Source organism: Scyliorhinus canicula, chromosome 2 (assembly GCF_902713615.1).
Source record: "Scyliorhinus canicula chromosome 2, sScyCan1.1, whole genome shotgun sequence".
Classification (NCBI taxonomy): Eukaryota; Metazoa; Chordata; class Chondrichthyes; order Carcharhiniformes; family Scyliorhinidae; genus Scyliorhinus; species Scyliorhinus canicula.
Window position 1 is genome coordinate 53,883,674 of NC_052147.1, and position 27,897 is coordinate 53,911,570.

General features: G+C 46.9%; 1 protein-coding gene across 2 annotated transcripts in view; it reads right to left on the reverse strand.

The window, feature by feature from the left end:
- sav1 (salvador family WW domain containing protein 1) overlaps positions 1–26,498 on the reverse strand; it is a 36,873-nt gene extending 10,375 nt beyond the window's left edge. Inside the window, exons 1-4 of one of the 2 annotated variants that reach the window (XM_038778423.1) lie at positions 26,247–26,498; positions 10,711–11,148; positions 3,027–3,297; positions 994–1,143 (exon numbers count right to left, since the gene is read on the reverse strand). In XM_038778423.1, coding sequence (XP_038634351.1) covers positions 994–1,143; positions 3,027–3,297; positions 10,711–11,148; positions 26,247–26,337 — 950 coding nt within the window. In that variant the 5' untranslated portion in view covers positions 26,338–26,498. Of the gene's footprint in view, positions 1–993; positions 1,144–3,026; positions 3,298–10,710; positions 11,149–26,211 lie in introns of both variants that reach the window. The other variant, XM_038778414.1, reaches the window with a different exon arrangement.
- Between the last annotated feature and the right edge of the window lie 1,399 nt (positions 26,499–27,897).

Consider the following 27,897-nt stretch of genomic DNA (forward strand, 5'->3'; position numbering starts at 1 on the left):
GTCCCTGATACTGAGGCAGCAGTGCTAACCACTGCATCACCCAATGCAATAGTTAAGAAACTCAAACTAGGGGTGTTGTTTTTGTAAGCCATGTTGGCTGGGGCTTTTTCCCCCTTGGTGTGCGATTGTTTAGTGTTGGAATTTATAATATAAATGCCTCAATAAAATATTTTTCATAAAAAAATCAAACTACAGTGTCCTGGCTCAAATGGTTTACAAAGTCCACCTGCACATATTGTCTTTGTAACTTTTCTCGTCAGTGGTGTCCATCATTGTAGATGGTTGATGCCAGGTACAAAAGTTCAAATCAGTTGAATTGAACAGGAGCATTACTATTCCATGTGACGTGTCATGATACTTGATTTCATTGCATATTGATAAAATAATATCGTATACCCCACTTTTCTATCTAAATATGTCTATTGGGGTTCAGGAGAACATTATATATTGCTTCGGTGATAATGAACTAGCCAATTTCTGAGGGGCATCAGTAACATAACCTGGGTCACAGACCAGCCTCTGCTCTCTTACTGTTGAAAGAGGAGCCTCCAAGATAAGGAAATAAAATATACAATTAGCCTAACCAACCCTTTTTGGGGGGGGGGGGGGGGGGGTAACCAATGCTGTCAATTAATTTTTCATATTTCTATTGATACCTCCCAAAAACTAACCCTGTAGTACACTGTCTGCAGAATTAAGATATAGGCCTCCCCTTAGATTATCTGCTCAAGGACATGGTGCAGAAAAGTATGCCAAATAAAACAGTGCTTCAGGCAAACTACTGATTAGAGATTGCATCATCTGGTCTTCAATTCCAGAAAAACTGTGAAAAACTAGTTTCAAATTGGTTAAAACTGAGATATCTACAGCAATCGGTATTCTTGGCATTGATTTGATTCCAGATTCTTCAAAATAAAATAAAATGAGACATGCCACTACTGGAATGATACTCCAGGTGCTATTTCTGCATTATTATTTCTAATGAATGCTTACTTTACTGGAGCCCTGGCATAGACCTTCAGCCAATCTGGAATTTCTGCTGTGTGGTATGGGTTTGCAGGAACTAGCTGATTTCGTTCAGTTTGTCGCGGTTGGTATACGACAGGAGGAACAAGAGGTGGAGGCTGGTCGTACCGAGGAACACTACAAAAAAACATTCACACATTAAACAACGGACGGACATGTATCAAGTCTTACTTTACCCAAATATTTTCTAGTAGAAGGTTAAGCAATAGGTACATTTAATGACATCACATTTTGGATGATTACAAGTAGAAGAAGTTAAACTACATTAATTGTTAAGAAAGGGTACCGTTTACCATGCATGAAATAAATCTATTTGGATCCTGACATACAGAATTTGGCTTTATTAAAAATAACACTGGTTCTTTAATTGTCTAAATGGACACAGATCTATTTCTCCAAAAACAAGTTACTGACCCTAGCTCTGCTGCTTTGGCAAAGTAGCTCTTATTGTGGCAATGGAGAGAAAGTGTTTTTACTCCCTTCAAATAGCTTCTTAGCAGTCATTGGACACCAACCATAGTCCAATTCAAGAAAATGTTATGTTGCAGCTAGAAACAAGTCTGAAGTTTGTTGGATTATAATACTTGCTGGGCATAACAAGGCCTCAAATCAAAATCAAAGAAGAGCTGGGGTGCCCTCAAAAGTTAATTCAGAAAGGGCTAGCAGGAAAGGTGCGCCATTCGGAAAAATACCCAAGTATTTGTACTTTTGGAAAGCTTACATAAGATCTCCAAGGGGAGTACAAAATGGAAGCTCAGGTGTCATTGCGCCTCCATAAAAGAAGATATATTTACAAGTAAATTGATAGCAACCGTTAAGATATTTCCATACATTGAAAAACAAAATATTTTTCATGTAGAGGGGAGTTCTAACAAAATTGAATATATACACCTGATAGCATAACCTGTTACAGGAATAATTGCCTATTGCAACATCAACAAATTTACACAGACACAGGGAACTAAACAAGGCAGTGAAGTTACTTCAGAATGAGGACTTTTGACATCCATGTGTAAATTCTTGCAGAACACTCAAGTGAGCAGTCTGGTATTGGTGTTGGAGACAAATGGGAGACTGGATTGTGGTAGCATTGTGGATAGCACAATCGCTACACAGCTCCAGGGTCCCAGGTTCGATTCCGGCTTGGGTCACTGTCTGTGCGGAGTCTGCACATCCTCCCAGTGTGCGCGTGGGTTTCCTCCGGGTGCTCCGGTTTCCTCCCACAGTTACAAAGATGTGCAGGTTAGGTGGATTGGCCATGATAAATTGCCCTTAGTGTCCAAAATTGCCCTGAGTGTTGGGTGGGGTTACTGAGTTATGGGGATAGGGTGGAGATGTGGACCTTGGTTAGGGTGCTCTTTCCAAGAGCCGGTGCAGACACGATGGGCCGAATGTCCTCCTTCTGCACTGTAAATTCTATGAATCTATGGATCCCGTAAAATGTAACACCTCAAAATTAAGCTGAGTGGATATTGGGCATGAACCCTGGCACTGTTTCTACCAAAATAAAAGGAATTTCACACAAAAAACACTTCATTCCTATTATCCCGTAGCAGAATTAAGCTTTTAAAAACTTGCAATACAAACACCATTAGCAAAATACAAACGTAATGTTGAAAACATATGTTGCTTTAACATCCAACTGATAATTGAGCAGTAAGCCCAAGACACTAAGATTGTAGAAAGGACATTTTGGGCATTAGATTAGTACATCACTGCAGAATAGTGATTATCATTTACAATCTCTAATCAAAGCTTAATTCAAATAATCTAATGGTTCACATTTTAAGCATTAAGTCTTTACTTTGTATTTATTTTGTGGAAATTACTGAATAATTCCAGTTCTTAAATGTCAAATATCAAGAGGAGACTTTATACAGCAATTTTAGAACGATCCACCAATTTTTTGTGCACATAAATATAATATTGTTTGTTCTATATATTTGCTCTCAAATGCAATTTTTGGGAATGAAAACGACAAAACAAATTCTTTACTGCACCTGGGAGCACAAGGATGCCTATACTGGGCTCGCTTGTTGATGTGATCCACATAATAAACACCAAATTCAGGCGATTCCACTCGTTCCCACCCAGGCGGCAAGCCTTCTCTTTCAAATGGATGGCTCCAATGAGTTGTGTTAGTATTATGGTCTATATAGTACTTTCTTCCTCGAATAGTCCAGTCCGCTGACCAACCAAGAGGAAGAGGCAATTCGTCAGTACCATGATTAGTTAGGTTTCCCATGGACGTTGAAGGAACTCTTCCAATGCCTAAACATGCACAGAAAATAAATTAAATATTCCTCCTTTGAAGCAAACAAATCACATGTCGCTCTCGGTCTTAAAAATATTAAGTCTGGAGTTAGTCAACAGAACATGATTAACACCTGCAATGGACCCAGCATTACATTCACACTGTTAAAATCTTGAAATTGGATATGCAGATGAGGAAAGTAAACATGCATAGAACAGGGGAATGGCTAGGTCACGCCAGAGAGCTGGCATGAACTCAACGGGCCAAATGGCCTCCTCCTATTACTTATAAATGGATAGAAATATCAATAATTGTGATTGAAATTCCAATGGCAATCAAGGGCCTAATCTAGACTGTTGCCATAAAATTGCACAAATTACCCATTGGTTTTCATAGACTCATTCATAATTGCAATATCACTGAAGATGAGATCAGAAGTTAATTTCAGAACTGACCGTCAAACATTTTATGGCCAAAAGTTTTAATGCAAGTATAATTGAAATTTCCTGTGAAAAAAGATTGTACGGCATTACATTTGGCCCACTTTTGCCTGCCATATACCCAAGTGACCTTTTCTTCATCTTGGCCAACAAAGCAGGGTAGAAAAATGGTAAACTAAAACTAAACTCATGCAATTATATACATGACCTTCACATGAAATCATAGGATGTTTTACCTTAACCAAATCACAACACAAGCTCGACAAAAATGGATGATTCAATGCAAATGTCTTCGAAATTTATTTTAAAAAACGACAGGTGCTTAAATGGGTAGGTCAGAGCATATCGGACTGAATTCCCAGAACATTGAAACTGACAACACAGTTACACTTTGCCAATTTTTCATTAAAATGGAAACTATTGAATAGCCTTAAGTACCCCCTGCCTCACCAGGCCATTGCCCTCAAAAGAACCGAGAAAGAGACTCAAAATCATTCTGAAAATATCAGTGTAGTTAGAATGCCATTTCAGTAATCTCTGCCTTTTTCAAAGAACTGCACAAAGGAAAGAGCTCTGGCATATCTCCTTCCACAGAAAGAATTTGAGGCCAGTCAGTCCTCAGTTCCAACAGTACAGGAATAATGATCAGACTAGCAGTATCACTATTTTCATTCGGACCATGTGAACAATGCTCAGCATGAGTTTTCCAGCCCTCAAAATTGAGACATTATTGAGAGAACCACGACTGCTGTATCTATCAATGCAAACTTACTTTTTTGGAGATGATTAGCAATGGTTTTATTGGACAGATATATGACCTGGCCTTACTCTCGGTCAGTGCCCACTCGTGGCATGATGTTAAAGTTAGAACACCCAATTACAACATGACCACAGTTGCACAGTAACAACACTAGAGCCAAATTCCTTCCTGGTCATCTCAATACAGTGGAACTCCCTAAAGCCCACAACATACTGGAAATATAGTTGTACTTGAATCCTGCCATAGATAGAGCATATAACCAGAATAGCCCTGAATTGGTAACATTGCTATTGCCGAACTGTTTGTCACTGACCATAAGGGTATGCATGTGTTCCTTCAGTTGTGATCGGTTCTCATCACTTTGATTTATCACTTTTCCTACTACACTCAAGGCTTGGACTGTTATTTGTACAGCTTCATAAGAGTGAATTCAAGTAAACCAATTTGGATAAAAAAACATGCAAAAACACAGCAGGTTCACCAGCATTTGTGAAGGGAAAAGAACTGTTTTGCTTCATACCTTTGATTTAACCTGTTTGTAGAGTGTCCCGATCTTCCAGAAAACTTTAGGAGCCTGTTCACCTTCACCCAGACATTCTTCAACCTGCCGTTCTGAACTCTGCCTTCAACAACCTCAAACCTCAGTTAAAGCCCATTTTTTGGGGGATTGGACCAAGATTTGTGAACTGGGTAAAGTTATTATATAAGGAGCCGAAGGCGAGTGTCCGCACGAACAATATCAGTTCGAGATACTTCTCTCTCCACCGTGGGACGAGGCAGGGATGTCCTATGTCCCCCCTGCTGTTTGCGCTTGCGATTGAGCCGTTGGCCATCGCATTAAGAAGTTCGCAAGCATGGAAAGGAATAGTAAGGGGGGGGGTTAGAGCATAGGGTGTCCTTGTATGCCGACGACTTCCTGCTGTATGTGTCGGAGCCGAGTGCGTCGATAGGAGGGATATTGGAGTTGCTGCAGGTATTTGGGTCTTTCTCTGCTTACAAGCTGAACTTGGACAAGAGTATTTTGTGGTGTCTCAACCAGGGGTGAGGGGAGGTGGGGCTGCCATTCTGTAGTGCAGGGACTCACTTTAGGTATTTGGGGGTGCAGGTTGCCCGGGAGTGGGGAAGGCTTCGCAGATACAACATAACTAGTTTGGTGGGGAGAGTGAAAGCCGACCTGGCGAGGTGGGATGGTCTCCCTCTGTCACTGGCGGGTCGGGTGCAGGCGGTTAAAATGAATGTGTTGCCGCGATTTCTGTTTATTTTTCAATGCCTACCGATTTTCCTGCCAAAGTCTTTTTTCAGGGAGATTGAGGGGAGGATTACCTCGTCTATATGGGGAGGGAAGGTGGCCAGAGTGAGAAAGGTGCTGCTACAGAGGGGAAGGCAGGCAGGGGGTTTGGGTCTCCCGAACCTGATGTACTACTACTGGGCGGCGAATGTGGAGAAGGTGCGGAGCTGGGTCAGGGGGGTTGATTCCCAGTGGGTCAGAATGGAGGAGAGTCCGTGCAGGGGGTCGGGGCTGAAGGCACTAGCAACTGCCCCGCTCCCGATACCTCCGGGAAATACTCAGGGAGTCCGGTAGTAATAGCCTCATTGAAAATCTGGAGGCACTTTCGCCAACACAGGTTGGGGGTAGGGTCGAGGGAAATGCCGATCCGGGAGAACCACAGATTTGAGCCAAGGAGGTGGGACTGAAGCTTTCGGAAATGGGAAAAGAAGGGGATTAAGACTCTAAAAGATCTTTTGCCTCGGGGTCGATTTGCAGGATTGAGGGAGCTGGAAGCGAAGTATGGGCTGGAGCAGGGAGAAGTATTTAAGGCTTATGCAGGCTCGGGACTTTGCCAGGAAGGAGATACAGAGTTTCCCGGAGGAACCGGCCTCCATGTTGTTGGAGGAGGAGCTGGCAGCAAGTGGACTGGAGAAGTGGGCAGTGTCAGCGGTATACGGAGCTATGTTGGAAAAGGATAAGGCACCACTGGAGGGGATCAAAGCGAAGTGGGAGGAAGAATTGGGAGAGGTTATAGAGGAGGGGGTCTGGTGTGAGGTGCTCCGGAGAGTGAATGCCTCCACCTCGTGTGAGAGGTTGAGGCTGATACAGCTGAAGGTGGTGTACAGGGCACACCTCACGAGGGCAAGGATAAGCCTATTCTTTGAAGGAGTAGAAGATGTGTGTGAACGTTGCGGGGAGGGGGCGCTAATCACGTTCATATGTTTTGGTCCTGTCCAAAGCTTGGGGAGTACTGGAAGGAGGTGTTTAGGGTAATTTCCAAGGTGGTGCATGTGAAGCTGGACCCGGGTCCCCGGAAGGCCATATTCGGGGTGTCGGATCAGCCAGGGTTGGAAACGGGTGCGGAGGCAGATATCATAGCCTTCGCCTCGTTGATTGCCCGAAGGCGGATCCTGCTGGGATGGAGAGCGGCCTCTCCACCCTGTGCCCTGGCGTGGCGAGGGGACCTATTGGAATACTTGACCCATGAGAAGGTTAAGTTCGAACTGAGGGGAAGCTCGGAGGGGTTCAACAAGTCATGGGCACTATTTATAATGCACTTTCAAGAACTGGATAACATCGAACATTAGTTGGGCGGGGGGGGGGGGGGGGGGGGGGGGGGGGAGGAGCTGTGTATGTTGCAGATGGCTATGGGTTATCCCCGATTCTTTTTTCTTTCTTTGTCATTTGTTTATGTTAACATGCGGGCTGATGTCTGGACATGAAATGAAATGAAAATCGCTTATTGTCACGAGTAGGCTTCAATGAAGTTACTGGGGAAAGCCCCTAGTCGCCACATTCTGGCGCCTGTTCGGGGAGGCTGTTACGGGAATCAAACCGTGCTGCTGGCCTGCCTTGGTCTGCTTTCAAAGCCAGCGATTTAGCCCAGTGTGTTAAACAGCCCCTGGGGAGGATGAGATCGTTGTTACTGTTATGGGGTTTGAGATATTTGTTGTTGGTTATTGATTGTTGTTGGGTGTAAATTCGGGAGAAAAATTGTGAAGGAGAATAAAAATATTTTTAAAAATACCCATTTTTATACAATAGAGGGTGCTGAGATTGCAGTATGTTGCAAAGTCTTGGATGGTGAGTGAAGGAGACAGGCTCTTCGTCACAGCCTAGTTTGAGCATTAAAAGTGGGACATGGTGGACTGGTGTGTGGGGGAAAGAGTTCATACTTGAAGAAACATCTGTTTTTTTCCTATACTTGCCCTTCTTTGGGGACTGGGAGACTGAAGAGTGTTCAGGATTTTCTCTTTCTGTTGGATTGCTGTAGCTGTGGATTTCCTTCCATTTTCTCCCTCCATTCCTCCTCCCTCCCCCGCCCCACATTCTTGCCTTTTTGTTGGCTTTGCCCATGTCTTTTTACTATTTTGGTTAATTGTATCATCTTTTAATTGCCTCACAAAGGTCATTTATGTCACCCTATAGTTCCGATGAAGCAAATCTTCAGGTTATTCCAACCAATTAACTTGTGTTTTCTATATTCCTTAGTTCTCCTCCTAACCAGATTCATTTTTCAATTTTCCATTTGATGAAATTTACACCCTAAAGGTGAACTTGCTGCGTATTTTCAACATTTGCTGTTTCTACAAATGGCTCAAGTTGGCATCAAAGATGGATCTTCATGAGCATCAACTTCACGAATATTCTGGTTGCTATATCAGGCCAACTCGGAGCCAATCACATTGGTTTGTTTTGTTAGGAACTTGCAATGACAGGATCCTGCTAGCCAGACTGATACCATGCAGTGAAAAATCTCCACCGTGCTGACAATGATGGAGCACTACTCATGGATAACTACAGCTGAAGATCATTTAATTCCATTCATCCAACTGCTACAGGTACATGGATTTCAAATATTTCCCCGTCTCAATATTTTTGTATTATTTCTTCAGATCAATTCCTTCCTTTCTCTCACCTTAGCTGAGAACAAGCTTGCCACAGGCTAGAAACTGAAGCTTGCACAATTATGAAAGTCACTCACTGGATACACTTGTTGAGATATAGGAGATGGATCCTCAAGAAAGAGTGAATATTCTCCACTGTTAATGGCCTCTAGCCTTTCACGTAATAGAAAGTAGAGCTGTCTTTCAATTTTATCAACTTGTGCCGGTGTTCTGGCCTTTGCATCCCTAGTAGCCCGGCGGAGGATTTTGCTTCAATGGAAGGATGCGAGGCCCCCAAGCGTGGAGGCCTGGATCAATGATATGGCGGGGTTCATCAATTTGGAGAGGGTGAAATTTGCCGAGGGGATCAGTACAGGGGTTCTTTAGGCGGTGGCAGCCTTTCCTGGACTTCCTGGCAGAACGGTAGGAAAACTGGCCGGCAGCAGCAGTAACCCGGGGGGGGGGGGGGGGGGGAAAGAGAGAAAGAGGAGGGGGTGGGGGTTTGTTGCAGGGGGAAGGGAGAAATGTGAATATGTGTTTATTGAATATGCCGGGTGCTTATCTATTTCTTCTTTTTGTAGTTACTGGGGGGGGGGGGGGGGGGGGGTGTTTGGTTTTGGGGTTTTTGTGTTTTTTATTTTTGTTGTTGTTAATACGATTTTCTTGTTGTTATTTTATGTTTTTGATATGTTTTTGAAAATCTTAATAAAAATGATTTTAAAAAAAATAATTTTTTTTTATCAACTTGAAACTTTTCTTCAAGCCGCCCTCCTTTTTGGGAATGGAAACAGGAGCAAACCTTCTCTGGCAGTTTGAAAATTATGTGCATAAGTGCAGAATAAGTAATTGTGGCATAATATGCAGTTTAACTCTGGTTGGTTTACCAAACTATTACGAAAACAAATTACAACAACTTAATTTGATGCAAGTATGAAACCTGTCCAAGTAGTTTGTGAACACACAAGATACAATATCAAAAATCCAATTGGCTCGGGGCATGGCCAACGTTCCTTGCATAACCTTCAACAAAGATATTTCCTGTCTACAGCCTTTATTTACTAGCTGCTTTTTCTGATGGCTGAAAAGCTGAGTCAATTGCACAGGTATACAAGATTCTGCAACTATATTGTTATGGGCAGGGGCTAGCTGAACTCTTTTACTTCTCAGTCAGAATGTCTGTAAGCAGAGATAAATACCATTGCCCTCATGTATCTCCAGATTGGATGACTCAATAAATCCCTAAGCTGAACCTGCATTATTGGATTTCAGAATTTAGAAAAGAGATGCCAAATATGTAAAACATTGGTTACTGAAGCCTTAATTACAACTGCCATAAGAAATGGATAACATTTGAAGTTTTGGCACTGTAAAGCACACTCTTATCCTTATCAAACCTTTATCTGAGAGATTATAATATTGGTAAGCAAAGACAAGAGGGGGGGAGGGGGGAAAGTTCTATCACCAGCTGAAACATCACAGGGGTGTCCAAAAATACTTAATCCATGCCAAGAACGCTAAAATTTATAGCTGCTCATTTTAATTTTAGAACTTCAAACTGACACACATCAAGTAAAGAAATGTTGAAAGTTGAACCATCAATCTAAACCAGTAACCCTAAAAGCTAACTTAATTATAAGTCTTATTTTCAGAATTTGTGGCCCTGAACTACTTCAAAAGGAAGAGCCCTTTAATATGCAATGAAGCAGTGCAAATTACGAGAATTATATTCTGAAACTACTAACATGAACACAGCAAAGAGAAGGGTGCAGTTTCCTCCCAAAAAAGTACTGATGGCAGTACATAGGAGTTCAGACAATTTCATCTGAAATTTCTTAGGCTTATGGCGACACAACAATAATAATAACCAATATTAGTGTCACAAGTAGATTTACATTAACACGACAAAATAAAGTTACTGTGAAAATCCCCTAGTTGCCACACACCAGCACCAGTTCGTGAACACAGAGGGAAAATTCAGAATGTCCAATTCACCTAACAACCACGTCTTTCGGGATTTGTGGGAGGAAACCGGAGCACCCGGAGGAAACCCATGCAGACACAGGGAAAACGTGCAGACTCTGTACAGACAGTGACCCAATCTGCGAATCGAACCCGGGTCCCTGGTGCTGTGAAGCAACAGTGCTAACCACTGTGCTACAATTGGTTGCAACCATCTTTCAAATTAAACCACAAGAAGCTAACAATTAAGCCAAAGTAATGAAGGGTGTGCCATGTAACATGACAAAGTAGCAAATGAGGAAGTAGAAAAATGATAAATCAAAAGTCAAATTAGGCCCTCCAAGTCCTTTAACCAATACTTGCACCTAGTCTATCTTCATGAACAGAAAGCTTACCTACTGGATGTCTGCTTTGCCCTTGTGGTAGCCGTGGAAAAGGGTCAGGACTGTGATCGTAATATCTATAGTCATCCCAGAATCGCTCAGCTGCATGCCGCCGTCTTTGTCCATCTTCATAATATGATTCAGGGTAATAATAACGGGCAGCAGGCTGGCCAGCATCACCATTCTCAGAGTTAATTTCAGCTAGATAGGTTTGTGATGAGACACCATACTCTTGAGGAACTTCAGTACGTGAGATGTAGGAAGGTCCAGAAGGCCTGCTGCTCTCACGTCTAATGATTTCACGTGCTGGCCTTTGGACAGGTCTGCGCAGGAAACTTTGGTTTCGGGAAACAATATCAATCGAGGGGTAAACAGATGTACCGCTCTCTACCAAAACATCGGTCCGCCTTGGAATAGTTGGCCCATGGCGAATAAATGAAGGCATTAAATCTGTAATTAAAAGATAGCAAGCATTACACAAGACATAGGAGCAAAATTAACCCACTTGGCCCATCAAGTCTGATCCGCCATTCAATCGTGGCTGATATTTTACTCCTCGCCATCTGCCTTCTTCGCATAACCTCTGATCCCCTTATTAATCAAGAACCTATCTATCTCTGTCTTAAAGACACTCAAAATGTGAGAATACAGAATGCTTCCAGTGTAATATTCAACATAGCTCAGCTGCTAAAGGAGTTTAAAATTGACTTATTGTGAAACGACATGTTGATTTGTATCCAGTTATTTCTTTTGATTTATTTATTGTTACATGTATCAAAGTACAGTGAAAAGTATTTTTTTGCGGTTAAGGAAACATACACAGTAGACAAAAAAAAGTAGATAGTTACAGTGAATGCAAAAAAGTACACAGTACATCGACAAATCAATAATTAGTTACAGTATTGAACAAGTGCAAAATAACAAAGCAAATACGACATAAGAGAAGCATAGATCTCCATGAATAGCGTCTTACAAAAAACAGATAAGTCCGAGGGTGAGTCGTTGAGGAGTCTGGTAACTGTGGGGAAGAAGTCGTCCCTAAGTCTGGATGAATGGGTCTTCAGACTTCTGTATCTTCTGTCTGATGGAAGGGTCTGGAAGAGGGCAAAGCCTGGGAGAGGGGTCTGCAAAAATGCTGTCTGCCTTCCTGAGGCAGCAGGTGGTGTAGACATGGAGGGTGGCAAGCTTGTGTAACGCGGTGGGCTGAGTTCACCCTAGTGATCATTGGGACCAGCAGTTGCCATACCAAGCTGTGATGCAGCCAGATAGGATGCTCTCTATGGCACATCTGTAGAACACATGCCAAGACATGTAGAAGACATGTCCCGTACCAGCCTCCCTGGACAGGCGCCGGAATGTGGGGACTAGGGGCTTTTCACAGTAACTTCATTGAAGCCTACTCATGACAATAAGAGATTTTCATTCATTTCAATTTCTTTAGCTTCCGTGGGAAGTAGAGACGTTGTTGGGCTTTCTTGACTGTTACATCAATGTGAGTGGACCAGGACAGTCTGTTGGTGATGGTAACCCGAGGAACTTGGCTATCGACCATCTCTACTTCGGAACCATTGATGTAGACATTGATATCAAACTACACTTCCTGAACTCAATAATCAGTTCTTTGGTTTTGCCGACATTGGTTTTGCTGACATTGATAGGTTGTTTTCAGTACACTATGCAACCAAGTGATCTATCTCCCTTCTGTAGTCTGACTCGTCATTGTTTGAGATATGACCCACCAGTCGTATTATCCGCAAACTTATAGATAGAAATAGAGTCAAATCTTGCCACACAGTTGTGTGTGGGCGCGTGTAAGGAGTACAGTAGAGAACTGAGCACACAAACCTGCGGGGCCCTGGTATTAAGAGCTATTGTGGAGGAGATGCGGTTACCTATCCTGACAGATTGCAGTCTGTTGGTAAGGGGAAGTCAAGAATCCAGCTGCACAGGGAGGGGCCAATTCCAAGATTGCAGAGTTTGGTTATTAGTTTTGTTGGGATAATGGTGTTGAAGGTGGAGCTGTAGTTGATAAATAGCAGTCTGGCATAGGTGTCCTCGTCGAGGTGCTCGAGTGTTGAATGAAGGGCCAGGGAGATGGCATCTGCTGTGACCGGTTGCAACGATAGGCGAACTGCAATGGATAGTTATACTGCAATGGGAGGCTGGTGTTGATCTGTCTCATGGCTAGCTGCTCGAAGCATTTCATGATAACAGATGTCAGGGCCACCGGTAGGTAGTCGTTGAGGCACACTACCTTGTTCTTCTTTGGTACTGGTATTATGGTGGTCTTCTTGAAGGAGGTGGGAACCTTCCCGCGCGTCCCCCCCCCCCCCCCCCCCCCGCGCCCCCCCCCCCCCCCCCCCCCCCCCCCGCCGGCGAACCGACAGTCAGACCAACTTATCATTTCTAGCAGCGTCCTCGGGCAGGCCTTGCCCGTGCCACCGCCGCTACCGTACTTCCTTCGTCGTTGTCCCCCCTTCCCCCCTCCCGCCCTCCCCTCCCCTCCCGGGTTGCTGCTGTCATGGCCTCAGTTTCTATCTCTGATCCAAGAGGTCTAGGAAGGGTTGCCATCGCCTGGAAAACCCCTGCACCGACCCTCTCAGGGCGAATTTGATCCTTTCCAATTGGATGAAGTTTGCCATGTCGTTTAACCAGGTGTTAACACTCGGAGGCCTTTCGTCCCTCCACTGAATCAGGATCCTCCTCCGAGCCACCAAGGACGCAAAGGCTAATATTCCAGCCTCCCTCGCCTCCTGTACCCCCGGTTCCACCCCAACCCCGAAGATCGCAAGTCCCCATCCTGGCTTGACCCTGGACCCCACCACTCTCGACACCGTCCCTGCCACCCCCTTCCAGAACTCCTCCAGTGCCGGACATGCCCAAAACATATGTGCATGATTCGCAGGGCTTCCCGAACATCTAATACACCTGTCTTCACCCCCGAAAAACCGACTCATCCTTGTCCCCGTCATGTGGGCTCTATGCAGTACCTTAAATTGAATGAGACTTAGTCTCGCACATGACGACGACGAGTTGACCCTCTCCAGGGCGTCTGCCCATGTCCCGTCCTCTATCTGTTCCCCCAGCTCTAACTCCCACTTATCTTTCAGCTCCTCTACTGGTACCTCCTCCACCTCCTGCATAATCTTATAGATGTCCGAGATCTTCCCCTCCCCGACCCAGACCCCTGATAGCACCCTATCACTCGCCCCCCTGTCGGGGAGCGCGGGGAACCCCGCTACCTGTCGTCTGGCAAATGCCTTCACTTGGAGGTACCTGAACGTGTTCCCCGGGGGGAGCCCAAATTTCTCCTCCAGCTCTCCCAGGCTCGCAAACCTCCCCTCTATAAACAAGTCCCTCAGTTGTCTAATACCCGCCCTCTGCCAGCTCTGGAATCCCCCTCCTGTGTTTCCCGGCGCAAATCTGTGGTTCCCTCTTAGTGGTGCCCCTATCAGACCTCCCACTTCCCCCCTGTGTCGCCTCCACTGCCCCCAGATCTTGAGGGTGGCCGCCACCACCGGGCTCGTGGTATACCTCGTGGGAGGGAGCGGCCATGGTGCCGTTACCAGTGCCCCTAAGCTTATGTTGCCGCAGGACGCCCTCTCCATGCGCTTCCAGGCTGCCCCCTCCCCTTCCATCATCCACTTTCGTACCATCGATGTATTTGCCGCCCAGTAATATCCTGAAAGGTTGGGTAACGCCAGCCCTCCACTATCCCTACTCCGCTCCAAAAAGACCCTTCTAACTCTCGGGGTGCCATGTGCCCACACATACCCCATGATACTACTCGTTACCTTCTTGAAAAAGGCCCTGGGGAGGAAGATGGGCAGACACTGGAACAAAAACAAGAACCTCGGGAGGACCGTCATTTTAACTGACTGCACCCTCCCTGCCAGCGACAGCGGCACCATGTCCCACCTCTTAAACTCCTCCTCCATCTGCTCCACCAGTCTGGAAAAGTTCAACTTGTGTAGGGTCCCCCAGTTCTTTGCCACCTGCACCCCCAAATACCTAAAACTTTTAACTGCTCTTTTGAAGGGGAGCCTCCCAATTCCCTCCCCTTGGTCTCCCGGGTGTATTACAAAGACCTCACTTTTCCCCAGATTTAATTTATATCCCGAAAAGTCCCCGAACTCCGCTAGTATCCCCATTACCTCCGGCATTCCCCCCTCCGGGTCTGCCACATACAACAACAAATCATCCGCATAGAGCGAGACCCGATGTTCCTCCCCTCCCCTTGTCAGTCCTCTCCACCCCCCTGAACCCCTCAGTGCCATCGCCAACGGCTCAATCGCTAATGCAAAGAGTAAGGGAGATAGGGGACATCCCTGCCTAGTACCTCGATGGAGCCCAAAATATTCTGACCTCCTCCCGTTTGTTACCACACTTGCCATCGGAGCTGAATAGAGCAGTTTTACCCACTTGATAAATCCCTCCCCAAACCCAAACCTTTCCAACGTCTCCCACAAGTATTCCCACTCCACCCTGTCAAATGCCTTCTCCGCGTCCAGCGCTACCACTATCTCCGCCTCCCCTTCCACTGCTGGCATCATAATCACATTTAACAATCTCCGGACATTTGTGTTAAGTTGGCGTCCCTTCACGAACCCCGTCTGGTCTTCATGGACTACCCCTGGCACACAGTCCTCTATCCTGGTTGCCAGGACCTTTGCTAACAGCTTGGCATCTACATTTAAGAGGGAGATAGGCCTGTAGGACCCGCACTGGACCGGGTCCTTGTCCCGCTTCAAAATCAAGGAGATCAGGGCCTGCGACATTGTTGGAGGCAGAACCCCCCCCTCGCGCGCCTCATTGAAGGCTCGCACCAGCACTGGACCCACCAAGTCCACAAATTTCCTGTAAAACTCCACCGGGAACCCATCCGGCCCCGGCGCCTTCCCCGCCTGCATCTGGCCTATCCCTTTAATTAGCTCCTGCAGCTCTATCGGCGCCCCCAACCCTTCCACCAGCTCCTCCTGTACCTTTGGGAACCCCAATTTGTCGAGAAAGTTCTTCATTCCCCCTCTCCTCTTCGGCGGTTCAGACCTATACAATTCCCTATAGAAGTCCCTAAAGACCCTATTCACCTCTTGCCCCTTCTGCACTACATCCCCACCCCTCTCTCTCACTCCCCCAATCTCTCTGGCTGCATCTCGCTTACGAAGCTGGTGTGCCAGCATCCTGCTCGCCTTTTCCCCGTACTCATACGCCGCACCCTGCGCCCTTCTCCACTGCATTTCCGCCTTCCTAGTGGTCAGTAGGTCGAACCTGGCCTGCAAGCTACGCCGCTCCCTTAATAGCCCCTCCTCTGGCGCCGCCGCATATTTCCTATCTACTTCTAGGAGCTCCCCCACCAGCCTCTCCCTTTCCTGCCTCTCCTTCCTCTCTCTGTGTGCCCTTATGGAGATCAGCTCTCCTCTAATCACTGCTTTCAAGGCCTCCCAGACCGTCCCCACCTGCACCTCACCTGTGTCATTCGTACCCAGATAGTTCTCAATGCCCGTTCTCACCCTTCTGCACACCTCTTCGTCCGCCAACAGCCCTACATCCAGGCGCCACAACGGGTGTTGGTCCCGCGCCTCCCCCATGTCCACGTCCACCCAATGTGGTGCATGGTCCGATATCGCAATGGCCGAGTACTCCGTGTCCTGCACTCTCGGTATCAGCCCCCTGTTCAATACGAAAAAATCGATCCTAGAGTACACTCTGTGGACGTGGGAGAAAAAAGAATACTCCCTCGCCCTAGGCCTACCAAATCTCCATGGGTCTACCCCTCCCATCTGCTCCATGAACCCCCTTAACACCTCTGCCGCTGCCGGCCTCCTATTCGTCCTGGAACTCGATCTATCCAGCCCAGGGTCTAACACCGTATTAAAGTCCCCTCCCATGATCAGGCCCCCTGCCTCCAGTCCCGGGATGAGGCCCAGCAGGCGCCTCATAAAACCCGCGTCGTCCCAGTTCGGGGCATACACATTTACCAGTACCACACTCTCTCCCTGCAGCCTACCCCTCACCATCACGTACCTGCCCTCCTTGTCTGCCACCACCTCTGCCGCCACAAACGACACTCTCTTTCCCACCAAAATCGCCACCCCCCGGTTCTTGATATCCAAGCCTGAGTGGAACACCTGTCCCACCCACCCCCTTCTCAGGCGGACCTGATCTGCTACCCTCAAATGAGTCTCCTGCAGCATTGCTACATCAGCCTTCAGTCCCTTCAGGTGTGAGAAGACCCTTGATCTTTTGACCGGCCCATTCAGCCCCCTTACGTTCCACGTGATCAGTCGGGTCGCAGAGCGACCCGTCCCTACTCCCTGTCGATTAGCCATGTCTTGTCCCTTGCTCGCCCCGGGTCATCCCTTCTTTTCTGACCCGCTTCCCATAGCGATGGCCCCCCCCCCCCCCGGCTCTCCCCTTCTCGTCCCTGGTCTTTCTAGCAGCAACCCGGTGTCCCCCCCCAGTCCCCCCCCCCCCCCCCCCCCCCCCCCCCCCCCTGGCTAGGACCCCTCCTAGCCGCGATGTACCCCACATCGTACTCCCGAGAGTCAGCTGGTCTCCGCTGACCCGGCTGCTCCTGCCACATTCCGACTCCTCCCGGTTCACCCCATCTGCGCCCGTGAAAGATCCCCTTAAAACCCCTGAGAAAGACCCGCATAATCAACCCGCTCCCCCCCGTCCCGTCTCCCCAACTTAACGAAATAAATACAAATACCCAATGGCAACTAAATACATAAATACTTAACTACATACTTAAATAACAAAATAATTAACTAACTATCAACTAACAGTGTGCCCAACCATCACCCTCCATCAAACAGTATAAATAACCGCAGATAACCATAACCCGAAAAGAAAAAAAAGAACAAAAAACCCCCCCAAGCACCCAAAGAAAAAGGGTAAGAGGGGTAAATAACTAAGGGAAATTGGAAACGGGAAAAAACACCCCATAAGAAGCCAACGACCCACAATAGAGATTTCAACAGTACAAATATACAGAAACACCCAACAACTCGAAACCTTCAAAATATTCAGAAAAGTCAACTGTTCGAGAAAAAAACACCCCAAACACTCCACGAAACTGTTACCCAGTTCCGACCTGGCCTGAAAAAGAAAAGGGCCACTTGCACAATCAAGAGTCCCCCGGCGGCTACGACCGCCGGTGCTCCCAGGTTTTAGTTCGTGTCCAACTTTTCCTCTTGTACAAAGGTCCAGGCCTCCTCTGGGGACTCGAAATAATGATGTTGGTCCTTGTAGGTGACCCACAAGCGCGCCGGTTGCAACATTCCAAATTTGATCTTTTTCGCGTGTAGCACCGCCTTTGTCCGGTTGTACCGGGCCCGCCGCTTTGCCACCTCCGCACTCCAGTCCTGGTACACCCTTACCGTCGAGTTCTGCCACTTGCTGCTTTTCTCCCTTTTAGCCCACCTCAGGACTTTCTCTCCATCACTTAGCCGCTGGAACCGCACCAGCACCGCCCTCGGGGGCTCGTTTGCCCTAGGCCTCCTGGCCATGACCCGGTATGCCTCTTCCAATTCCAGGGGCGCCGGACCGGCCCCTTCCCCCATCAGGGAGCTCAACATCTCCGCCACATATCCCGGGAGATCCGACCCCTCCAGGCCTTCTTCCAGGCCCAGGATCCTCAAATTTTTCCTCCTCATCCGAGTGTCCAGCTCCTCGAAGCGGCTCTGCCACTTCATGTGGAGTGCCTCGTGCACCTCCACCTTTGCCCCGATGACTGTGGCCTCCTCCTCCCTCGCGGCCATCTCCTGCTGCAGATCTTTAATCGACGCCTCTTGGATCGCCTGGGCTCCCACCAACCTGGTGGCCGTCGCGTTCATGGACTCTAAGAGTTCCACTTTCATCTCCGTGAAAAAACGGAGGAGAGCGGCCTGCTGCTCCTCCGCCCATTTCTTCCACTCCTCCGGTGCACCGCCGGCCGCCATTTTGATTTTCTTCCCCCGCTTTTTTTGGGGAGCTGCTGCCGTTTTTCTTGCCGCTCCACTCCGGGTACCGACCATAAAATCGGTCTAGTTCTCCTCAGGGGACCTTCCCCCACCGGGATTCGTTTTTTCAGCGCCGTTGGGGCCCTCCAATTGGCCCAAAAACACCTTTGTTGCAGGAGCTTCCAAATGTGCGGCTTAGCTAGTCATAGCCGCAACCGGAAGTCTCCAGGTTAATATCTAGTAACTTCCTCAATAACAAAACTAAATTCCCTGGTGACATACATTTTCATGGTGTTGCAAATATTTACAGGTACTTGCAGTTAAAAGCTAGTTTATATTTGCCTTACAAGGTCAGAGCTGACAGTGAACAGAACTTAAACAATGAGTGATCCATTTCTCTAGCTTGTATTGGAGCCAGAGAATCTGGAGAGGGCAACTTCAACAAAATGCTCAATTATTCAATATGGGCTACAAAACCAGAGGGGCTGGTTCAGCACAGTGGGCTAAACAGCTGCCTTGTAATGCAGAACAAGGGCAGTGGGTTCAATTCCCGTACCGGCCTCCCCGAACAGGCGCCGGAATGTGGCGACTAGGGGCTTTTCACAGTAACTTCATTGTAGCCTACTTGTGACAATAAATGATTATTATTAAATCAAAAAGTTGTGAAGGTAAAATAATGAACTTCACATTTATGTACGAGAGCATCTCAAAACATGTCACACTGCCATAGAGTGCGATTTATGGTGGAGCCTTGGTTAGATAATTCTATTGTTTAATTTATCGGTGTACACATTCACTGACAGGAACAGGTAGTTCCGCCGAGATTTCATGGGGATAAAGCATCAGGGCAATGTGCTCTAGTTTGCAGCTAGTGGGAGAAATCTGGTGGTCCTCACAGAGCCTTGCGGCAGAAACAGTCAGCTTGAATATAGCCTGGGAAGAGCTGTACCGAAGCTGTGGGAAAAGATATGGGGAAAAGAGTCTTTATGTGTCCAAAGGCATGTCATGTCAAGAAGCTGAAAATTCAAACGTCGCGATGTCTTTAAGAAAATCGGAGGACCGCTTAGCCAAAAGCTAATGGAAGGATCCCCATGAAATCTGTACCAAGGAAAAGCTGGAATACCAAGGACAATTAAAGTAAATTCCTTTTGATTGCTCCTGGGAAAGGTGAATGAACCGTCAAAATTTCAGAAGATAATGGAACTCATGAGTGGGGTGTGGTGGTAAAAAAAATAGAACTTAGTATACAGCGCAAGTCTTTATAAACCAAGCTGTTAACAGTGCTTTGTTGAATTCTTTTTAATATACAGTAAAGTCAGATTTTGCTAAAAATGTGAAATCTTGAGGCATAATTGTGTTTGTTAATTAATTTTAAACATCAATGGTCCCAAACCGAATTGTAACAAATGTAATACCCAATTACAATAATCTTCTATCAAAATATGATATCCATATGATAAGTGATTTACGGAAAGAAACTACAATACATTGAGAATAAATACATGCACACAGGATTCTCCCAAGGTCCACTGCATGACTGCACAGCATGGTGCAACATGAACTGGGTGTGTCTAAATCATACCCAGCGCATAGAACAACCAAAATCAAAGAAGAACTGTCTGGTTCAAATTTTGTGGGCCTGGAAGACTCAAAGAGCCGCTTTTAATGATGTTGCCACTAAAGAATTGTTCGTACCAGCAGTTTGAAACATACATAACTAATGAAGTATTAATTGAAAGTTCATGTGATTGGAGGCTTGACTGTGTCCCTTGACCATACATTTCAATCAGCCAAGGTATGAGTGAGTTTGATTTCAATTAGGAATTGCAGTTAGGTTACAACATGCAAGTGTATTAAGGGGAATTAGTAGGGAAATATTAGTAGGGACCAAAGTGCAACCTGTGTGTGGAATCGAAAGATTAGGTGAGGTATTACATGAGCATTTTGTAGCTGTGTTCACTTCTGGAGAAGGATGATGTATATATAGAAAGCAGAGAGGGGGACGGTGATATAATTGAACAGATTATCATTGAGAGGGAGGTGGTGTTAGCGGTTTTGGCGGGCTTAAAAGTGGATACATCCTCAGGCCCATGTGAGATGTATACTAGGTTGTTGTGAGACAAGGGAGACAGATGTAGGCCCACCCACTGACGCTAATTTTCAAATCCTCTTTGACCACAGGGAGAGGTGCCAGAAGACTGGAGTACAGCTAATATGGTACTATTACTCAAGAGACGTAGGGATAAAACAGGTAATTACAAGCCAGCGAATCTAACCCAGGGTTTTTCAAAGTCAGGGTTCCAACATGCGGGTGTTGGGAGGGTCATGGAGCGATCAGTCCTGCCGTTTCCACTGAGGCCCCGATTGTGGGAGAAGCACCCAACAGGCTTTTACATCGAAAATTATGTATCTCCTTTTAAATGGAGATACATTAGGCCAATGTTCTTCAAAGTCAGGGGCACGACCCGCGGGCGGGTGTCGGGAGGGTCGTGGAGCCGTCCTTTGCGGCGCTCCCAATCATGCAAATCCTCGCGTAATAGCCAGCTTTTAATAACGCTGGCTGCAAGCAGCCTTTAAAATGGCCGCGAACATGTAAAAAAAAGTCGGCCGAATTGCGCATGATCATCGGCATGCATGCGCAAAGCTATGCGCGCCAATGATCGGGCGCGCACGTGCAGTGCTGCCGCTATTTTTTTTTTTAAACGGTCGCAGCGTTTTGTTTCAAGTTCGGGGGGGGGCTTTTATTCATTTATTTTATTAATTTAATTTTTATTTTCTTCATTTTATGTATTTTTTACAAGTTCAGGGGGGTTTATTTATTTTATTCATTTATTTTCTTCATTTTATGTTTTTTTTTTCATTTTTTTTTACAAGTTCAGGGGGGTTTATTTGATAAAATTTTACAGGAAAAAATGCCGGACTTTGGACAGATGGAGACTCCATACTTTCCGACACAGGAAGGCTTCACCTTCATCCAACAGGTTCCATTGGAGGAGCGTGTACGAGGGCCAAAGGGACACAAAGCAATTTCCTCTGGTCTAACCTCAGTGGTAGGGAAATTATTGGAAGGAATTCTGAGGGACAGAACTAATATCCACTTGCAGAGGCAAAGACTAATCAAGGATATTCAGCATGGCTTTGTCAAGGAGGGTCATATCTAACAAATTTGACTGAATTTTTTCAAAGAGGTGACTATGAGTGTAGATGAGGGCAGTGCAGTTGAAGTGACCTACATTTACTTCAGTAAGGCTTTTGACAAAGGTCCCACATGTGAGACTGACCAATAAGGCATGTGTCCTTGAGATCCAGGAGAGTAGCATCCAAAATTGGCTTAGTGGCAAGAGGCAGAGGGTAATGGCCGATAGATGTTTTTGTGACTGGAAGCCTGTATCCAGTGGTGTGCCACAGGGATCAGTGCTGGGTCCCTTGCTGTTGTAGTGTACATAATGATCTAGATATGAACGCAGGGTGTGTGATCGGTCAGTTCGCTCATGCCATGAAAATTGGTGGTGTGGTAAATAGCAAAGAAGAAAGTCTTGATTACAGGATGATATAGACGGGCTGATTAGATGGGCAGATGAGTGGCAAATGGTATTTAACTCTGAAAAGTGTGAGGAGTATACATTTTGGGAGGACTAACGAGGCAAGGGAATACACAATGAATGAAAGGAACTTGAAAATCGCTTATTGTCACGAGTAGGCTTCAATGAAGTTACTGTGAAAAGCCCCCAGTCGCCACATTCCGGCGCCTGTCCAGGGAGGCTGGTACGGGAATTGAACCGTGCTGCTGGCCTGCTTTAAAAGCCAGCGATTTAGCTCAGTGAGCTAAACCAGCCCCTGGTTCCAAGGATGCTTGGAAGCAGAGGACCAGAGGGACCCCGAAGGCAGCAGCTCAGGTAAATAAGGTGGTTAAGCAAGCACATGGGATACTTGCCTTTATTTGCCAAGGCACAGAATATAAGAACAGGGAGGTTATGATGGAGCTGAATAAAACGTTGGTTTGGCCACAAAACTAGGGTAGTGTGCACAGTTCTGGTCGCCAGACTATAGGATAAGATTGCACTAGAAAGGGTACAGAGGACATTCACCAGGATGTTGCCTAGAGCGTTTCAGCTATAAGGAGAGGCTGAGTAAGCTGGGGTTGTTTTCTTTAGAGTGGAGAAGGCTGATGGGGGACTTCATCGAGGTGAAAAAAATTGAAGGATACAGATAGAAAGAAACGTTTCCCTTAGTGAGGGGTCAATAACCAGGGCATCAACATTTAAGGCAAGGATTTAAAAGGGTATTTGAGGAAAAACCTTTTCACCCAGAACGTGGTGGGAATCTGGAACTCACTCGCTGAAAGGGTTGGAGGGGCGGGAACACTCAACATTTAAAAGTATTCAGATGAGCACTTGAAACACCATAGCATTAGGACCAAGTGCTGGAAAATAGGATTAGAATAGATTGGTGTTTGATGGCCTGCAGACATGATGGGCCGGAAGGCCTCTTTCTGTGTTTTAAAACTTGATGACTCAACATCCTTACATTTTAGAGGATAAAGTTAGCCAACAATTCCTTTTGGAAAATGAGCACATCATCATGACTACAGTGGGATTACAAATTCAGCCATGTGACCCTCCAGCCAAATTCGTTTACCAAAACAGAATTTAGTTTGTAGATGGAGAATACAAATTTGTGCAAACACTCGAAAGGTGATTGGTTCTGCTGCAGAGGGGAGGAGGAAAATGTTAGGAATACAATAGTTACAGGGGATTCTGGGTAAGGGCGCTTCTGGGCCACAAACGAGACTCTAGGATGGCATGTTGGTGGTTAAGGCATGTTGGTGGTTAAGTCCCTAGTGCTAGGGTCAATATAGTGAGTTGGGAAAAAGTTGAGAAGTCAGACCTCAAAAAATGTAGTCATCCCGGGATTACTACCAGAGGGCAGCATGGTGGCGCAGTGGTTAGCACTGCTGCCTCACGGCACCGGTGTCCCAGGTTCAATCCTGGCCCTGGGTCATTTTTCGTGTAGAGTTTGCACATTCTCCCTCTGTTTGCGTGGGTTTTGCCCTCAATCCAAAGATGTGCAAGGTAGGTGGACTGGCCACACTAAATTGTCCCCTAATTGGAAAAAATGAATTGGATATTCAATTTTTTTAAAAAAAGGATTACTACCAGTGCCACTTGCTAGTCAGAATAGAAATAGCAGGATATGTCGGATGAATACATGGCTGAAGAGATGGTGTGAGGGGAGGGTTTCAGATTCCTGGGGCATTGGGACCGGCACAAACTAGACAGGTTACACTTGGGCAGGACTGGGACAGATACTTGCTAGGTAGTTGATGCCAAAACAATGTACAATTTCAAGGAGGAATTGGATATAGCTCTTGTGGCTAAAGGAATCAAGGGATACTGGGGTGGGGGGGGGGGGGGGGCAGGATCAGGGCATTGACCTTGATGATCAGCCATCAACATAATAAATGGCGCAGCAGGCTCAAAGGGCCGAATGGCCTCCTCTTACATAAATTTTCTATGTACGCTACCATAATCTACGGTGACTTTACATAGCAGGATTTATGAGAATGGAATCTATAATGCTACTTAGATTACAAAAGGCAAAAGATCCACCTCCTAAACGGAGAAATTATTGCATCTCATAGGTTTGATAAGTGTGTAAATTCTAAAACTGACAATTTTAGAAACATTTGACAAAACATTCAACCTCTGGCAAGCAGTTGATCCTTGAGCTTTACAACCTGGGTTGCATCTTGTATTCTCTCCACTCAGTCTGGAAACAATAAAATCATAGGTGAGGACTTTTGAGGCAGGCATGAGATAGATGATGTATGGAGGTGGAAGCAAGTGATCTTTGTGATGGAGAACAAATGGGGCCAGCTTAAGACTGAAAGGATGCCAAGAATTAGTTCAACCTGAGTCAATGGCCATGGAGTAGGGTGGAATTGTGACTGGCCACAAGATTCCCTTAGGCCTTCTTAATCATTCACCTGTCCTGTTGCCTGCAAGGATCTTTGGACATTCACTCGAAGATCCCTCTGTACTTCCTAGTGCCCTGCCATTCATTGTGTATCCCCTTGCCTGGTTAGTCCTCCCAAAATGCATCACCTCACACTTTTCAGGTTTAAATTCCATTTGCCATCTGACCAGCCTGTCTATCTGGTCCTAAAATTTCATGCTTTCCTCTTAGCTATTTACTATCCCAATTTTCATGTTATCTACAAACTTATTGATCATTTCCCCCCCCCCCCCCCCCCAACCCGATCTTTAATGTATAAACAGCAAGTAACCCACCACTAATCCCTGCAGAACACTACTGGGCACAGGCTTCCAATCACAAAAACATCCTTTGTCCAGTACCCTCTGCCTCCTTCCTGCTACTAAGCCGATTTTTGATCTAATTTGCCCTGGATCCCATGGACTCTACCTTCTTGACCAGTCTCCCGAGTGGGACTTTTGTTAAAAGCCTTACTGAAGTCCATGTAGCTGACATCAACTGCAATATCTTCATCTACACACCTATTCACCTCCCTAAAAAAAGTCAATCAAATCTGTTAGACATGATCTCCCCCTGACAAAGCCATGCTGACTATCCTTGCCTCTCCAAATGGAGTAAGTCTTACAACACTAGGTTAAAGTCCAACAGGTTTGTTTCAAATCACTAGCTTTCGGAGCACTGCTCCTTCCTCAGGTTGAAACAAACCTGTTGGGATTTCAACTTGGTGTTGTAAGACTTCGTACTCTGCTCACCACAGTCCAACGTCGGCATCTCCACATCATGGCTCTCCAAATGGAGATTAATTCTGTCGCTCAAATGTTTCCCAATAATTTCCCTGCCACTGATATTAGACTCACTGGCCTGTAATTACCCTACTTCCCTTCTCGAATAAGGATATATTTCAAATTAACTGTCCTCCAGCCAGTCACAACTCGATTCCCCTTCATGTGCACAGTCTCAGGTTGAACCAGGCTGGTTGCAATTCTTGGCATCCTTTCAGCCATGAGTTGTCCCCATATGTTCGCTATCACAAAGATCACTTGTAACATCATGCGTCTCAGTGCCCGCCTCAAATTGATGCCCTCATCTATGTTGTCGTTCCCAGACTGAGTGACGAGAGGACAAGGCGCATCCCAAGTTGTAAAGCTCGGGGATCAGCTACTTTCTGCTCAAAATATCTCGCCCTGATTCTGCAAGTAACATTGCTGGAAGCTAACTCAAAAAGTTTAAATAAAACTGGATTCGTAACACCCCGGCTGTACTGGGCTTCAACTACAACACAAGTTAAAATCCACCACGAGCCCAGCCCACATCTCTCTCCTGACTGACTTGCCGTCCTCGTCCAGCAACTAACAACGTTCCTTTCCGACATTCACAAATACTTTCATAAAACGCGATGCTGCAAAATGTTAGTGGGGGGTGGGCAGGGGCCCCGTCCAGTGGGCTCCCCCTGGGACACAGTGAGGGAACTTTAAAATCTGCCCATCCAGCCGTGCCCCAACCCGGCCTTAACCACCCCGGGCCTTTCCGAGCCCGGAGCCGACCTCCCACCCTCCCCGCCTGGCCCTGCACTCACTCCTCAGAAGCGGAGAGGTCTCCTTCTTGACGTACTTCCCTTGCACTTCAGGCGGTTTGGACGCTTCGTTTTTACTTTTCTTCCTCGATAACATTGCTTTAAAGAAGCGCACCGCCCCCTTAACATGGCGGTGCCCACATCCTGCCTGCAGCTCGAAGCAGAGTTCTGGCCAATCTGCCCAGCCCGCGGAATGCCGGGTATCAGGTGCTCAGCCCTCGGAATGTCAGCAATCAAGGGGCGGAGCCCCAGCTCAGCCCGCGGAATGCCGGGAACCAGGGGGTGGAGCCCTGGCCAGTCCGCGGAATGTCAGCAATCAGGGGGCGGAGCCCTCTGCCAGCGGAATGCCGGTAACTAGGAGGCGGAGCTCTAGCGCTGTCCACGGAATGCCGGGAACGAGGGGGCGGAGCCCTCTTCTGGTCGTGGAATGCTGGGAACTAGGGGGCGGAGCTCTAGCTCTGCCCGCGGAATGCCGGGAACCAGGGGTCGGAGCCCGAGCAAGCCCGAAAAATGTCAGCAATCCAGGGGCGGAATATCGGCATAGGGGGCGGAGCCATAACTCTGCCCGCGGAATGCTGGGAACTAGGGGGCGGAGCCCGAGCAAGCCCGAGAAATGTCAGCAATCCGGGGGCGGAGCCCTAGCTCAGCCCGCGGAATACCGGCATTAGGGGGCGGAGCCATAGCTCTGCCCGCGGAATGCCGGGAACCAGGGGGCGGAGCCCTGGCCAGCCCGAGGTTGCCGGGAACCAGGGGGCGGAGACCTGGCCAGCCCGAGGAAGGTCAGCAATCAGGGGGCGGAGCTCTAGCTCAGCCCGCGGAATGCCGGGAACCAGGGGGCGGAGCCCCGCCCAATGTAGCCCAGCTGTCGGAAGGCGAGGTACTCACCAATGTTTACACGTTTCAGCCAATCAGCGGCGTGGACCTCGGCATGCGCACTGTGCCCTGTGCATTGATTGACACAATCTACGCTGAGACACTTTACTTTCCGGGGGCGGCTAAATTCAAACTTCCGACCGGGGAGATTGTTTACTGTCCAGTTGACTGAGCTGAAGCACTTCGATATAAGTTGATGGGACAGCGCTAACTTCGCCGAGATGCCCCGATGGAAGGCAATCAAATACTTCCATTGGTATTTTCCAATTTTTACAGTTTGCCACTTTAACATATTAAGTACATAATAGGTTATTTTTCTTATAAATTTAGAGTACCCAATTCATTTTTTCAATTAAGGGGCAATTTAGCGTGACCAATCCATCTACGCTGCACATCTTTCGGGTTGTGGGGGTGAAACCCACATAGACAAGGGGATAATGTGCAAACTCCACATGGACAATGACCCAGGGCCAGGATGCGTACCGGGGTCAGCAATGGTAACCACTGTGCCACCATGCTGCCCCCTAAGCACATAATAGTTAAAGAGTATGATGTTTCTTTTGTACAATTTTACTTGCCCCCCTGTCAGCCCTCCTGTCCCCTGCTTACCCCCCCCCCCATATGTTGATAGTTCTCTTGGGGGGGGGGGGGGGGGGTCTCTGCCCCCTCCCCATCTCAGTCTTTTTCCATGTCTCGAATACTCCCGTGTTCCTTCTTTGCCTTCCCCACCACCCCCTCGTTCTTCGCTGCTATCTGCCCTCATCGGTCCCCCCTCCCCCCTTAAATCAGTTTTGGCTTTGAACAGGTCTTGGAACA